Source organism: Trachemys scripta, chromosome 10, assembly GCF_013100865.1.
Source record: "Trachemys scripta elegans isolate TJP31775 chromosome 10, CAS_Tse_1.0, whole genome shotgun sequence".
NCBI lineage: Eukaryota > Metazoa > Chordata > Testudines > Emydidae > Trachemys > Trachemys scripta.
The window spans coordinates 39850398-39866696 of NC_048307.1; the positions used below are offsets into that span (position 1 = coordinate 39850398).

The window sequence follows — 16299 nt, forward strand, 5'->3', positions numbered from 1 at the left end:
AAGCACAAAGGAGCAATTAAAAGGAGCCCTTGGCATTCGGGCTGATAAGGGCCAGTGCATATCTGAGGTCAGCTTCTCGGAGTTCTAATCTGGACATTACAGGGGCCAGATCCAAAGACCCCAAGGAGCTGCTTCCTCAGCTTGGGCTGATTGGTGGCCTGCTACAGCTGGGGAGAGAGAAAGGGAGAAGGTGCTGCAAGAAAGGCTGAGGAACCACTGAGTGCAGGAGCCTGGTGGGATGCAGCCCAGGTAGTTGGACCTCCAGAGGAAGAGGATCATGGGACGTGAGTCTGGGAAACAGCTGACTTGAGTGGCAAGGTAGGGAGTGGTCCAGGGAAGCAGTTAGGGAATAAGAACATAAGTATGTCCAGACAGGGTGAGACCAATGGTCCATCTCACCTAGTAGCCTATCTTCTGACAGTGGTTGATGCTAGATGCTTTAGAGGGAATGAACAGAACAGGACAATTATCAAGCGATCCACCCCTGTCATCCACTCCCAGCATCTGGCAGTCAGAGGCCAGGGATATCCTGAGCATGGGATTGCATCCCTGATCATCTTGTCTAACAGCCATTGATGAATCTATCCCCCAAGAACTCATCTAATTCTTTTTTGAACCCTATTATACTTGTGGCCTTCACAACATCCCCTGGAAACATGTTGTACAGGTTGATTGAGCATTTGTGTGAAGAAGTACTTCCTTATGTTTGTTTTAAACCTGCTGCCTGTTAATCTCATTGGGTGACCCCAGGTTCTTGTGTTATGTGAAGGAGTAAATAACATTTCCTTATTCACTTTCTCCACACCATTCATGATTTTATAGCTCTCGATCATATCCCTCCTTAGTCGTCTCTTTTCTAAGGCGACCATTCCCAGTCTTTTAAATCTCTCTTCATACAGAAGCTGTTCCATAGCTCTTAATCTCCTTTTGAGATAGGTGACCAAGTAAGGTGGATTTATGTAGTTGCATTATGATATTTTCTGTCTTATCATCTATCCCTTTCCTAATGGTTCCTAACATTCTATTAGCTTTTTTGACTGCTGCTGCACGTTGAGCAAATGTTTTCAGAAAACTATCCACAATGACCCCAAGATCTCTTTCTTGAGTGGTAACTGCTAATGTAGTTCCCCTCATTTTGTACGTACAGTTGGGACAATGTTTTCCAATGTGCAATACTTTGCATTTATCAACATTGAATTTCGTCTGCCATTTTGTTGTCCAGTCACCCAGCTTTGTGAGATCCCTTTGTAACTCTTCACAGGCAGCTTTGGATTTAACTGTCTTGAGTAATTTTGTATTGTGTGCAAACTTTGCCACTTCACCGCTTACCCCTTTTTCCAGATCATTTATAAATATGTTGAACAGCATTAGTCCTAGTACAGATCCTTGGGGGACCCCCACTATGTACCTCTCTCCTGAAACTGACAACTTAGTCCTACCCTTTGTTGTCTGTCATTTAACCAGTTGCTGATCCATCAGAGGACTTTCCCTCTTATCCCATGACTGTTTACTTTGCTTAAGAGCTTTAGGTTTGGGACTTTGGCCAAGGCTTTCTGAAAGTCCAAGTACACTATATCAGCTAGAAGCAACAGAGGTCCACAGGACCCTCTGTTGCTTTTCACAGATTCAGACTAACACGGCTACCCCTCTGATACTATATCAGCTAGATTACCTTTGTCCATATGCTTGTTGATACACTCAAGGAATTCTAATGATTTCCCTTTACAAAAGCCAGGTTGACTCTTCCCAACATATTGTGTTCATGTATAATTCTCTCCTTTTACTATAGTTTCAGCCAGTTTGCTTGGTACTGAAGTTAGGCTTACAAGCCTGTGGGTATGTCTACACTGGCAAGTTTCTGCACAACAAGGTATACCACTTTTATTAAAGTATTGGAATTAAACTGCTATCCACATTGTGCTCCTTGTGATGGTGGAGCACATCCACATTAGCAGCTCTTGCAACGGCAAAGAGAGCAGTGCACTGTGGTAGCTATCCCACTGTGTAACTAGCTGCAGGGTGTTTTGGGAAGGGTTCGCAATGCTTCATGGGGCAGGCACAGCATCACATGATGCAGGTTTCCCAATCACAATGTTCCATGGGCATCCTACTACATTGCCAGCTGCTTTTCAACAGAAGTGGGGGGTGGGGTGGGAGAGTGTGTGACAGGGATTGTGTGTGTGTATGGAGGGGGGGAGAGACAGTGTGTTTTGGGGGACAAAGAGTGTGTCAGCTTGCTATCTTGTAAGTTCAGACAGCGGCAGGAAGGAACAAGTTCTGAGGCAGAGGGAGGGGGAACCGCCATCAGCCCCTGCCTTCCTCCCCAGCTCTCCGCACAGCACTCGGTCTCTGTCTCTCTCTCTCACACACAGACACATACACCTGCCTCTGTGTTCAACAGCACGAGCGTTCCACATCAATGGTTTGCTTTGTGCCCCAGAGCAGATCAGCACAGCATGCAATGGCTGTCAGAAACAGAGCTTTGAAAGGGGAGGGGTACATGTCTCCAGGGCAGCCAAGTTCAAAACAATGAGCAGAGCGGTCATTTGAGGGATTATGGGACACTTCCAGAAGCCAATTGATTGCTTTCTGCACTGTAATGTGTTTACACTGCCAATACAGCGCTGGAGCCTCTGTGCTTTAAGGCTTAGGACTCTCAGGATATGTCTACACTACCCACGTTGCCACGGCAGCGCTGTGACATGGGCTGTGTAGACATGCTTTATTGCCGGGGGCAGAGCTCTCCTGGCGATTAAAAAAAAATCCCCACCCTGAACGTGGCTCCTGGCAATAAAGCACTGTCTATACTGGTGCTTTTCAACACTAAAACTTTTGTCGCTCAGGGGTTTGTTTTTTTTTTTCACACCCCTGAATGACTAAAGTTTTAGCACTGAAAGTGGCAGTGTAGACACAGCCTCATCGAGGTGGGTTTTTTGCAGCACTGCAACTGAGGAGTTTCTGTGCACTAAGTGGCTTGGCAGTGTATATAACTCAGGAGTTACACCGCAGAAAGCTGCTTTACTGTTCAGTAACTTGCCAGTGTAGACAGGGCCTGTAATTGCTAGGATCACCTCTGGCGCCTTTAAAAAAAATCTGTGTTACATTAGTAATCCTCCTGTGATCTGGTACAGAGGCTGATTTAAGCATTAGGTTACATACTACAGTTAGAAATTCTACAATTTCAAATCTGAGTTTCTTCAGAACTCTTGAGTGAATACCATCTGATCCTGGTTAAATTAAAAAATTTGTTCCAAAGCCTCCTCTACTGATACCGAAATCTGGGACAGTTCCTCAGATTGGTAATCTAAAAAGAATGGCTCAGGTGTGGGAGGCCACATGCTTTGCAGTGAAGTCCTGTGCAAAGAATTCATTTAGCTTCTCCACACGGGGCTTGACTTCCTGGAGTGCTCCTGTAGCACCTTGATCATCCAGTGGCCCACTGATTGTCTGGCAGCCTTCCTGCTTCTGATGTACTTAAGATTTTTTTTTTTTTGCTATTAGTTTTTGTGTCGTTTGCTAGTTACTCTTCAATTTATTTTTTGGCCTGTCCAATTAAACTTGTACCACATTTTTTACCGTGTTGTTTAGCCGTGGTGGCACTTTTTTGGTCCTCTTACTGTTGTTTTGTTGCTGTTGATTTGGGGGTCTACATTTAGTTTGAACCTCTCTTATGGCATTTTTAAATAGTATCCATGCAGCTTGCGGGCATTTCACTCTTGTGACTGTTCCTTTTAATTTCTGGAAGCCAGCTGGGAGAAACCAGTTCTAAATGCTTCAAATAGGGTCCATGGACTGGAAACAAGAGGAGTGGGTGGGTCTGGGTTCCCCTACACACCCCAGCAGAGGGGTTAAATGCTGTGGTTTAAAGGGGTCTGAACCCCAAGGGGCTGGAGACAGCTGACCCTTTTCTATAGTTATCAGTGTCCTGCATCACTAGACGTTTCACCACCCCTAGAGGGGAGCAACCACTAAAGATTTGGCTAGAGTCATAGTGAAAAACTACCAAGCACAGGGCTAAATGATGATTGGCTGAACAAAGGGGGCATATGTGCCATAGTACCTGTTCAACTGTGGGGAGCGCATGCTGCTGCAAGCAGCCCTGGAGAGGTCGGGAATAACAGGCTGGCACAGGCCTCAACTTGCCCCTGCCTCAATTACAAGAAGAGGAGCACAAGTCAGCATCATGAAGTGTAATGCTCTGGCCTGGGCTGTGCAGGAGGTCAGATGAGATGATCTAATGGTCTCTGCAGGCCTTAATCCTACGGGTGACATTCTGGCCCCACTAAAGTCAATGGCATTAGAATACCTAGCTGCTATGTGGTGCTTTTCATCAACAGATCTCAAAGCTCTTTACAAAGGAGCATTATCCCCATTTTACAGATGGGGAAACTGAGGCACAGAAAGGGGAAAGTGACATATCCAAGGTCACCCAGCCAGAGAACCAAGAATAGAACCCTAATCTCCTGAATCCCCATCCAGTGCTCTATCCACTAGGCCACACTACCTCTCCTTGACATCATGAAGGCACGATGTCACATCATGGACCACCCATCCAAATGTGCTTCTCTGTCTCCTTAGTTGTTTATATAGGGCCACCATTGGGCTACAGTGCTTTGCGAGGCACAAAGCCAGGCCAGGCTCTGGTCCAAAGGAAGTTACAGCCTCCATGGGATCACCACCTCTTTGTGTGGCCTATCTAGGGGTCCCAGCTTCTCCTAACTGACCCTCTTCAGTTTGTTTTCAATCAGAGCAGTCCATGAACTCCCTCCTTAAACTGACTCTATCAGCCCTTCAACTCCAGGGCATGCACTCTCTTTCTGTCTCCTGGATGCTTTCTCAGAGGCTGCCTGGTGTGGGTCTGTAGCCCCTTGACTATCTTAGGCCGTTCTGCCTCTTTCTCCCTCTCTGTTCTCTCCTAGTTATACTGGGTCATTTTCTCTGTTGGTCACAGGTGTGGCTGCCTGTCTCCAGGGTTGGCAGTTCTGGCAGCTATGCAGGTGTGTGATCAAGCTGATTGCCTGTAAGCAGGAAAGACTCTCCACTCCCTTCTGCCTAGGCTCAGTATGGGGTGTGTGACCCCGTTACAGAGACCAACCAGTGAGAGGTGGAGCAGGCAGAGCAGCGGCTCGCCAGCGAATGGGGGGTGGTGACAGAATGGGGTGGGAAGAAGGGATGTGGAAGAAAAGAGGGAGAGGTCTCTGAATGTGGGCGGGGGCTCTTCCAGATGAAGGGAGAAGCATGAAACAGACCTGTCCCCAAGGGTGGGAGACGGGGATAAAGACAGAATGTCATGGAGTAGAACTGCATGGTGGTGAAGGTCCCTGGGGGATCTATGTTATTAGGTGTCTGGACAGAATCTCACCCACGGGCTTCAGCACAATGAGGTGCCATGCTCCCCTCCTTCGGCCTTTCCCCTGCTAGCACTTGGTGGGAGGGACACGGCAGCCACGCTCCCATCAGTGCAGAATCGCGTCCCCCGCCGCACTCCTAGTCCTGCTCAGCACTCCTTACCCCCCATCATGCATGTAAACTAAGCCAGTGCGGCAGGTGGGAGCAACTACAGAATCAGTGCTCCCCCAGCCCTTGGCATGGCAGGAGCCCTCCCCTACCCCTTTGATAAGGGCAAATGCAAATAGCTCCTCTCACCCAGTCCTTAGCTGAAGACACTTCACTCACTGGAGCTGCTGGGGCAGCGCAGAAGGCAGCATCTATGAAGGAGAAAGATTGAGCTGGGCGGGGCTGTTCTCAGAGGCAGTGAAAATACTCCCAGATTCCTGGTTACAGTGTCAGCAGAGTGTCCCCATGCCCTGCAAGCAGCTGAGCTGGAAGTGGCCTTTGCGAAAGGCTTGTAACTGTAAGATCTGGCTTGCTTCTCATTCTGATTCCCTATCCCTCATCAGAAGCCCAACTGCTAGCTTCTGGATGAGCGAGGGACATAGGTGCCTGCTATCTTAGCCGGGAGTCCGGCAAGCAGAATCACAGCAGTAAAACCAGCACGTCATAAAATCCTGGCTAACAATCTTCATATCTGCATGGGGAGATGGGGCAGAAACCACTGAGTGATGCTACCAATAGCCCAACCTCATTGCTGGTGGAACTGACTGCAGTGGAGTTACACCAGGCGTGAATCTGGCTGCCTGCTTTTGGATAGAGCATAGAGTTGCCACCTGGCTTGCAGTGATGTAGGAATGGCCTCAACTGGAGGAGGTGGTCCTGAGTCCTTCAAGACACTGAGGCCCTGCTTTTGGGAAACAGCTTCCTATTCTGAAGGGGCAACTCCTAGCTCTTAAGTCATCCAGCTAGCTGACGGGCAGGCCCAGTTGCGTCGGAGTGCTATGGATTGCAATCCCAAAACTGGAATGCACAGGCTGGATTCTCCATTGTCCTGCACCTCAGGCCATCCTTTACATCAGTAGGTGCAAAAGGCTAGGGAATCAGAAAGGGAGCTATTGCCACCCACTTTGCACTGGTGGGAATGAGGGACCCACGGCATGGGGCGATGGGGAATCAGGGGAATGGGACCGAGGCTGAACCCTGAAAGTTAGAGCACCGTTAGCTGAATGAGGGTCAATTATGCAAAGAGGGAAAGAATTCCTGGACTCTTGAGAGACACTGATATTTTATGGGTTTTAATGTACCTGCCCCAAAGTGTAACATCTTCCTCCGATTTCACAGGGAGCATTTTGCAAGAGGGAAAATAGTTTGTGCCATTTTTGAGGTACAATAATTAGTAGTTAGCAAGGCAGGGCAGGGCAGGTGGTACAATGAGGACCATCTAGCATGTCAATCAGACATGGCATCATGCAGCCATTCCTCCAGCCCACCCAGCACCACCCTATCTCACTCCAGCAGGAGCCACATAGGTCAGGTCTGTGAAAGCGTCTTACCTCTCTCCCCAGTCACTCTTTCAAACAGAGCCTGGAGTTTGGATTTACACTCGGCGAAGTCTCCAGCCTGGACACTGGCTCCCACTGCCAGAGGCTGCAGCTTCATGAGCTCCTCTAAGGACTCCTTGATGAAGGGGTGCATGTCCATCACTTCCTGGTCCGATGCATAGAGATGCATCTTCTCCACTAGCTGCTCACCAGCCCCCATCCTTTTGAGCACGGCTTCCATCTGCTTCAGCTTCCCCTCCAGATCCTCGTTCCGCAGGCGGTGCTGCCTGTCCACCATCTCCAGCAGCTCCTGCTCCTTCTCTCGGATCAGCTTCACCATGTGTTCGACTCTCTTTCGGATCAGCTCCTGGTTTTCAGTCCTCACCTGGTCTATGTGGTCAGCTTTGCCCTTTAGGCTTTTATAGACATCTTCAAAGTGGGCCTTCTTCCTCTTCAGCTCTTCGCTCAGGCTCCCCAGCTCCTCCTGCCGCCGCTCGATTTCCGTCTGGATGTTGCAGTAGAGTTTTGAATGCTCACTATCCAGGAGCGCACAGGAACAGCAGAGAGGCTTTAAACATCCTCTGCAGTAGATACTACTGATGCAAACACAATACAGTTTAATTTGAATGTATCCTAAGAAGTCCATCTTCTCCACAAACCACTGCTTGGGCTACAGTTGGGGCTGGGGCAAGGCCTTTGGTTGTAGCCACATTCTAAGCCTCGTGATTAGAGCTGGTTGGGATTTTTTTCAAATAAATTTTTTTTTTAGTCAAAAAATGCCAATTAGTCCCAAGTGAAACCGTTCGCAAACAGGATCTGTGTAAACGAATTTCATGACTCGACAAAATGTCAAGCAATGTTTCAAAAGGGTTAGTTTCAACATTTTCAAAATGAAAAATTCTGGTCCAAAACAATCTTAAAAAAAAAAATCAAGCTAATTGCAGTCAAAAAAGAGAGAGCTTTATAAAACGAAAAAAAGGTCAAAAATTAAACAAAATGTTTTGATTTACGCAAACAGAAACCTTTTCTGGTTTGGAAAAATCATTGAGATTTTGACTTTTTGTCCTGATTCAGGATGTGGAAAAAGTTTTGAACTCTCGAAGATTTTAGTGGGATGGGAAACCATTTCCCACTCAATACTATTGTGATGTGAGGTGCAGGGGAAAAGGTGAAAAGTGGAGGAGAGGAGAAGGAGAAATAAGATCTCCAAAGTTTCCCACTAGCAGCCAGATTTATGACGGTTGATTCAAATATTTGGCCATTGGCATATCCCTAACAAAAGCATTCCCTACTGGCACATAGAGAAAAAGGGCAGAGACATAATGGGATAATAGCTGCATCCTGTGGAAATTCCCTTCCCATTCTGGGGAATTCCTTAGAGATTCTCTGGGATAGATCCTCCTCAGCTGGTGTTAATGGGAATAGTTGTGCTGAAATCAATGGAGCCATGATGATTTACACCAGCTGAGGATGATGCCTTCTGTTTTTCAGGGAGTACAGAAGAGGGACAGTCTCCAAAGAGAAGATGAATGGAGAAAATCTGCAGTCCAGCATAGCCACCCAGGGGCTGGAATCTACAAGGTGATTCATTAGGAGCTGTTTGTAGAAGTTGGCAATTCACTCTTGATGAGAAATGGTATATCCCTGCCTCTCTGATTCCATTTCTCCTTCCACTCAACTGCTTGCAGGTACCAACTAAATTAACAGCCGAGGCACAGAAAGGCTAAGAGACTTGCCCAAGGTGACACACAGTCTGTGGTAAAACAGGGATTTGACACCCACCCCCAATCTCCCAGGCCCTAGCCTAGTCCCCTAAGCACTGGACCAGCCTTCCTTGCAAGGACATACTGGTGCAGCTGCAGGAATGGTACTAATGGTGTCAGCTGCAGCATACCCAGGGCTCAGTCACTACTTTCACCATGCAGGTTATGCTGAGCGGATTTCCATGACTTGGTGGAGAAAATGCCTTAGTCCCATCTACCCTAATATCTTAGCACTGATTTCAGCTGCACTGTTGCTGGCAGTCATTGGCCCAGCTGCACCCAGTGAGTAAGGGAGACAGAATATCCAGGATGTCTATGCAACACATGCTTCTCATTTGCAGTAATCTCACTGGGCCAGATTCTGATCTCCGTTACAGTGGTATAAAGCCAAGCGTAACCCATCAGTGACAATGAAGTCATTCTGCATTTATAATGGTGCAAATTGGATCCGAATCTGGCCCATTCTGAGGTTAAAACCGTGGGGTCTGGGATACAGACACCTAGAGCCTGAGGAAATCTGAGACATGCAGAGAAATGTGACGTGAGATTCTCTCTCCTCTTGCCCAGTCTTGTTTCTTTTCATCCCCGTCACTTTTCAGTTTGATGACATCCCAATTAATCCCACCCCAAAGTGTGATTTTAAAATGTTACAGGCAACCAAAGAAACAGGGCTGGGTAGATGGGAGGAATAATCAAACCATTGTCCTCTAAGAGAACCAGGGATTTAATTAGTGATTGGTTCAGGCAGCAATAGATTACTATACATGTGTGTTATATATATGATCGGCAGGTGAAGCTTCCCCTCGGTGAGGCTAGCTCCCTGTCCTGCCTCTTCTGCCTGTGGTCTCACCCACACTGCACCCCAACTCTGCCCCAGGCCTACCTCCTCCTCCCCTGTCGCAGGTGTCCCTCCTCCTCACCACTTGGGCTCCTGCCGCTGCTCACCGGTCCCTCCTTCCCCCACTTCCCGCTCAGTCCCCTTGCTGCTGCTCGCCAGTCTGTCCTCCCACCTCTCGGCCCCCCTGCTCGCCCTAGGCAACCCTCTTCTCTTTCCCCCCTCCTCTCCACTCGGCCCCACAGCCACTACTCACTGATCCTGTCCCCTTTCCCACTAGGCCCCCCACCTCTGCTCGCTGGTCCCTCCTCCCTCCCCCTTCCCTTATCATCCCCCTCCCTGTGTGCATCCCTCCTCTCCACCCCCCTCACCCCCTCACCCCTCTCCACGTCCTCCCCCTTCTTCCCACACAACCCCCGCCCCTGCCACCCGCTTCCTATTGGAGGTCGAGTTGGGGAGGAGGAGGGACTGGTAAGCGGCGGCAGGAGGGCCCAGCAGAGCAGAGAGGAGGAACTGATGAGTGGCGGCAGGGATCACCAGAGAGGGGGGCGGAGAGCGCTGGAGAGGAGCAGCTAGGCGGAGAATGCTGAGCTTTTATGAGCCATGCAAGTTCCGGGGCAGCTGAGGAGGCGGTATCTGCTACTAAGCTTCCTGGGTTCATCAGTGTGCTCCCTGGGGAGTCCCAGGGACCTGGGAAGCTGAGTAGCAGATACCGGCTCCTCAGCTGCCCGGGAACTTGCATGGCGCATAATAAATAAGCAAACTCTTCCTGCGAAAGCCCACTTCCAGCAGGGAGAGGAAGAAGTGGAGCCACCAGAGCCCAGGCTTTCAGTGGCAGGATCAGCAGCAGCTGCGCCAGGGAGGTTTTTGCCCCAGATCCCTAAATGGCCCCCTCCAGGATTGAACTCACAACCCTGGGTTTAGCAAGCCAATGCTCAAACCACTGAGCTATCCCTCCCCCTCAAGGTCCCTGCAGAAGAGCAGCCCTGAGGCACTGTTAGAGGTGCAGGGGGATGCGAATTCCAGCCTGACCCCTGTCACAATCTGCTGACACCCTGAAGCAAGAGTGGGAATGTACAGAGGCCACTTGAAAAAGAGCTGGCCTCATTTTACAGATGGGTAAACTGAGGCACAGGAAGAGGCTGTCGTGATGTTACACCCCATACTCTGCATAAAAAGATGGTTATGATATGAATACGGCATAACTAAGATATACTTTATGCAAGATGGCTCATTGGAAAGGTTATGATTTACTGAATGTGTAAAAAGCAACAGAGGGTCCTGTGTCACCTTTAAGACTAACAGAAGTATTGGGAGCATAAGCTTTCGTGGGTAAGAACCTCACTTCTTCAGATGCAAGTAATGGAAATCTCCAGAGGCAGGTATAAATCGGTATGGAGATAACAAGGTTAGTTGAATCAGGGAGGGTGAGGTGCTCTGCTAGCAGTTGAGGTGTGAACACCAAGGGAGGAGAAACTGCTTCTGTAGTTGGATAGCCATTCACAGTCTTTGTTTAATCCTGATCTGATGGTGTCAAATTTGCAAATGAACTGGAGCTCAGCAGTTTCTCTTTGGAGTCTGGTCCTGAAGTTTTTTTGCTGTAAGATGGCTACCTTTACATCTGCTATTGTGTGGCCAGGGAGGTTGAAGTGTTCTCCTACAGGTTTTTGTATATTGCCATTCCTGATATCTGACTTGTGTCCATTTATCCTCTTGCGTAGTGTCACTGACAGTCAACCTGCAGGTTCTTACCCACGAAAGCTTATGCTCCCAATACTTCTGTTAGTCTTAAAGGTGCCACAGGACCCTCTGTTGCTTTTTACAGATTCAGACTAACATGGCTACCCCTCGGTTACTGAATGTGATTATCCAGTTTGTATGCATGTATCATTTCTCTCTCTAAAGTTAGGAATATTGACTATGTAACAATTATATCTGTGTGTGTACATGGGAGGAACACCCACCAGACAGTAGGCAATCCTCCTGAATGACCCATTTGAGGAGGACAATAGAACTCTGAAGATACTAATCTCCCACCTTCCTGAGGTGCTTCCTGGGATGCTGCATTGACACTACAAGGTCAGGTGATAACGTCACCTGATGAAAAATACCCCCTTGGACACTGCTGGTACTTTTCCACTGTAGGTGGATGGGGATCAAAGGATTCCTGCCTTAGGTAAATCCTTTTTAAGGGCTGGGGAGGGGGGTGATCTTGACTCTCCTCCATTGCCTACCCAAGAAGAAGGACTGCTGAAAGTACCTGAAGGGACAAAGGAACTAACCTTAGGGGAAAGGGAGGGGTGAGTCCAGACTGAGACAAGGGTCCAGTCTGTAAGAAGAAATAACTGGAACTCCAAGCTACAAAAACTCTGCAACTTACCTAAAATAACATTTAGAGTGAGAAATTACTTTTTGAAACTACTCTTTAAGATCTTACGCTTAGTATGTGTATTTTGTTTTATTTGCTCAGTAATATGCTTTGCTGTGTTTGCTATCCCTTATAATCACTTTTATATTTAATAAATTTGTTTTGTCTATTATTAAATCCAGTTTGTGCAATTTCTACCTGGGGGGGGCAAGAAGTTGTGCATATTTCTCTTCACATTGAGGGAGAGGGCGAATTTTTATGAGCTTGCGCTGTGCAGATCTTTCTATACAGCGCAAGACAATATTATTTTGGGTTTATTCCCCAAAGGGGGTGTGCATGTGAGTGCTGGGTGAATCCTCGCACACAGAGCTGGCTTCAGTCTGTGTCTGCAGCTGGGTGTGGCCTTACCTCTGTGTGTGTGCTGCAAGAGGCTGGCGAGCCTAATTCAACAAAACAGGGAGAGGGAATCCAGGCTGGTGGAGCAGGAGGGGCTCAGTGAAACCCCAGTACTTCAGGTGGCATCCCAGAAGAGGGGTCCAACTCATCACAGCTGTGACTTGCCCAAGGTCGCATAGTGGGTCAGTGGAAGAGCTGAGAATAGAACCCAAGGGCCATATTCTTGCTACATGACTCAAGTAGCTCCTGCGGAAGTCAATGGGCGTTACCTTCATATCTTGGTATAAGAAGAAAGGGGCCTAAGTTCCCTAGACTCCCAGGCCTGGCCTTCACCACAGACCCTCCCTCCCAATACCCTTTTCCAATGTGCTCACAACTTTATGGGAATAAATCATAGCAGGTTGATGTTCTTACCTTGTAATATAGTTCTGGTCATTATGAGTGGGATTGGAACAGAAGAGGATTCTGGACTTCCTTGCTCCCTCCAGAAACTGTTTGGCAGATTCTGCCTTCAGCTCCCTCACCTTCCTGGTTTCATGGCTTTTTTTCTTCGAGAACCACTGGTGGGCCTCAAAGCATCTGATGCAAAAGAATTCCTCACACTCAGAGCACCAGAACTCGGCCAGATCGTTGCAAAGGTCACAGACCAAGTCGCTGCTGCTGACAATCTTCTGGTAGGTGCTCAGCTTGGCCTGCAGATTGGCAAAGAGCAGGTTGTCCTGGTCTGGGATCCCACTGACTTGTGGGATGGGAGCCTGGCAGATGGGGCACTGGCCAACGGGCTTGTTCTCTTCCAGGCAGTCGGTGCACAAAGTGTGAAGGCAGGACAGGAGCTTGGGATTCGTGGGTTCTTTCCGGCACCCCTGGCAAAGCAGGAATTGAAATTCTTCCTCCATCACCTTTGGGAGAGAGAGAGACCCTGGGGGTCACCAATGCTGTGCTGCTCTGCTGAGAGACCCAGTGAGTGATGGGGGGGGAGAGTGGGTGGGAGGAAAGATGTCTCTATGTAACAGTAATAATATTCCAAGCTAACGATGTAGTGTATTTTTTTTTAAATCCCTTCTATCCATTTTAAATTTGCCACCTTTCAATTTCCCCAGGTATCCCCTTGTTTCTGTGTTTTGAGGAAGGGTGAAGGGGAACAAAGAGAACTATGAAGTGTTGTGCTGTGTGGTATATGGCCTGTATGATGGGATGGACCAGGGCTAGAGGCACCCTACTGGAGGCTGCAGGATCCTGCCCCTGAATATTGCACTCATATATTTGTGCCTACATATTGCAAATTCATGGCTCTCAACATCATGCAAACTGGCTTATTACAGAACACAGTTCACAGTGACATTGCATGCAGCAGAGCTGCACACCTATCTCTCCTGGGTGTCTACGTTGTCCCCACTGCTCAAGTATAAAACCTCACCACGGGAAGATTATTTTATCCAGTCCTGGTAGGCAGGGAAATATTATTATCCCCATTTTGCAGATGGGGAACTGAGACACAGCACGGTTGAGTGACTCGCTCAAGCCACCCAGGGGTTAAAATGCAGAGATCTCACAACTCCCACAAAACCATCTCACCCCTCTTCCCCACTGTGTCTGCCAACTAGTCACCAGCTATTAAACCAGAGGCTGGACTCTGTGTGCCCTGGATAAAGTTTGGAGGAGGACTCCAATTATCCCTTAGTGGTAAGAGATGGAGGAGAGCCATCTCTCCCAGCACAAAGGAATCTCAGTCCAGGTAGGTGATGCTACCTCTCAGCATGAGCATACTGTCATGCCACGTGTGAGTCTGTCCACCTCTGTACTAAGATCTGTTGGAGGGGTGGCGTTAGCGTCAAACACCACATGACATATGTTAGTCACTTAATGCACTGCTGAAAGGCGCTCAGATACTATGGCAATGAGCACAGCATAAGAATTAATATAGAATAGACACAGCAACAAGTGCAACAACAAGGATTTTACACTGGAGTGCGGATGGGTGGGAGATGGGGTGAAGCTCCAGCCGTGGCAAAGCTGTAGTTACAAAAAATTAGTCTCTGTTCCTTGTCAGCAAGTTTGCAGAGCAAACTGCATCCCCTCCCCTGCTGGGAATATTAGCCCTAGGGATGTGGGTTGCCAGGTGGGTGGAGCATGGCCTAGGGGGTGTTGTGTGGGCTTGTTTTCAGAGGTGTGGGCTGCTTTTGAGACCCATTTCAGCTTGTGGTTGTTGAAAAATCTAGCAGCCAGTTCCTGTTGAAGTCAGTTGCAATGCAACTTTGTCAGGTCTTTGGGATATCAGCTGGGGAGGGAAGCAGACAAGTAATAGAGGAACATGCACAAGTAGGATGCCAGCTCTGAGAGCTAACTCCATGGTCCTATCCTGGGCACTAGATCCAGCCTCCTCAATATTTCTGGGATAGCCCCAAATTCACGGCCTGCCTGCCTCATGTGCAGGAAGTTAAGGGGACCCTCCAGAAATACAAGGGTGCATGAAACCACAGCATTTTGCCCTCTCGCATCATGGCACAACGGTGTCACAGGACAGAGATGTGCTGAGGCTGTGCCACAATGCTGATGTGTGCCCCCCAAAATGGGTCTCTCCCAGAAATGGTCTCCAAAAAGTGGGGAGCTGGGGTTGTCTCATGCAGGAATTCCCCCACCCCCTCTGTGTAGCTGGGAAACAAATGGCACACTATCACCCAAAGATGAGTGAAAGATAAAATACCTGCATTGAAAGCTGATGCACAGCCAGCTCCTGCCACAGCTCTGGGGACGGTCTATCTGCTGCTGTGGCCAAGGGAGAGTAAGAAGGAACTTCCTGCGAAGCAGAAGTGCCACAGCTAGTTTCATTTTCTCTGTGTGACCTGCAGGGAGGAGGAGCTGCAGGAAGTTTCCACTGCTGCCAAGGAAGGCGGTACAGCCTAGTGTTGGGGGAAGGGAGCAGCTGGCTGCAGGGCCTGAACAGGCCGAGTTCCCTGTTTGTAGGCTGCCTGTGCTTGTGCCTGGGTCCTGCCTGGGATGCCAACATGTCAGTGCGCAGCAGGCTCGTCCCTAATGAAGCCAGTATGGTACCGGCCACTGGGTGCAGTGAGGTCTGCAAGGCCCTGACTTGCCTGTGTCTACGGTTACCATAAGTCTGGGTTTTCCTGGACATGACCTCTTTTTTTTGATCTGCCCATCTGTGTCCGTGAGGATTTTTCAAATAAGAGGCAATGTCTGGGATTTTTCCTTGCAGAGCAGACCTTGCAGCTCAGAAAAAGCTATCTCCATGCCCCGACTGTTCCCTCCCATACATCCGCAGCTGCCAGCAACATAAATTGCTCCCTGTCAGAATTTGCTGCCTATGTGGTACTGAGCATATAACCTGCCCTAGCCTGACCTGCCAGGTAAGCGGAGCTGCCATTGCTTCTCAGCTGGGCTGCCTGTCCTGCCGTGGGGCCTCAGAGCCTGGCCAAGAGGGGTGACAGGGCCAGGCCCTGGCTCCGCACCCGGATAAGAGGCCTGCAGGGAGGCACTGACGGGCTGGCGCTGTGTCCTGGGCATGCCCTCCACCTTGAGAATGAGACTGCAGGTACCCCCTCAGTACCCCCTCCCACTACACATGCACCCCCAAATACCTCCCTCCAAGTACACACCCACCCCTCCAGTTCCCCCTCCCTCTTCCCCCTGGTAGTGTCCTCTATTTTGGAACTTGAAATATGTAACTCTACCTGTGCCCATGCTTGCTGGTCAGCCCTATGTGTGGCAATGAGAACAGATCGCTGTGCCCCATCAGGGTCCCTCCATCCACCGGGGGGATGCCAGGAGTCTGTGTTTGTCAAGTGTCCTGCTGCGCTCAATCACTTGAATCTCCATCCCATGTGCTGGGGATGCTGGGAACAGACATGCCAAGTCTCACTCACTGGGTATAAGCCTCACTCATCAGCATGCTATCTCTTTCTCCACACACATTCCTAAGCTTATCTTACTCATTTTGAGTAAATAGATAATATTTTTACTCAGGAGCTGCAATAAACAACAATACATCCGGGTCCTCAGGCACTGGGCCTAGTGCTTGTAAAACTGCTTTCCAAGCTTGCCTAC

The 16299-nt window shown here is 48.9% G+C and overlaps 1 protein-coding gene across 2 annotated transcripts in view; it reads right to left on the reverse strand.

Moving 5' to 3' along the window:
• LOC117883765 (protein PML-like) overlaps positions 1-15091 on the reverse strand; it is a 31134-nt gene extending 16043 nt beyond the window's left edge. Inside the window, exons 1-4 of one of the 2 annotated variants that reach the window (XM_034783490.1) lie at positions 14942-15091; positions 12652-13136; positions 6888-7468; positions 5647-5708 (exon numbers count right to left, since the gene is read on the reverse strand). In XM_034783490.1, coding sequence (XP_034639381.1) covers positions 5647-5708; positions 6888-7468; positions 12652-13136; positions 14942-14947 — 1134 coding nt within the window. In that variant the 5' untranslated portion in view covers positions 14948-15091. Of the gene's footprint in view, positions 1-5646; positions 5709-6887; positions 7472-12651; positions 13137-14941 lie in introns of both variants that reach the window. The other variant, XM_034783489.1, reaches the window with a different exon arrangement.
• Positions 15092-16299: the final 1208 nt, after the last annotated feature.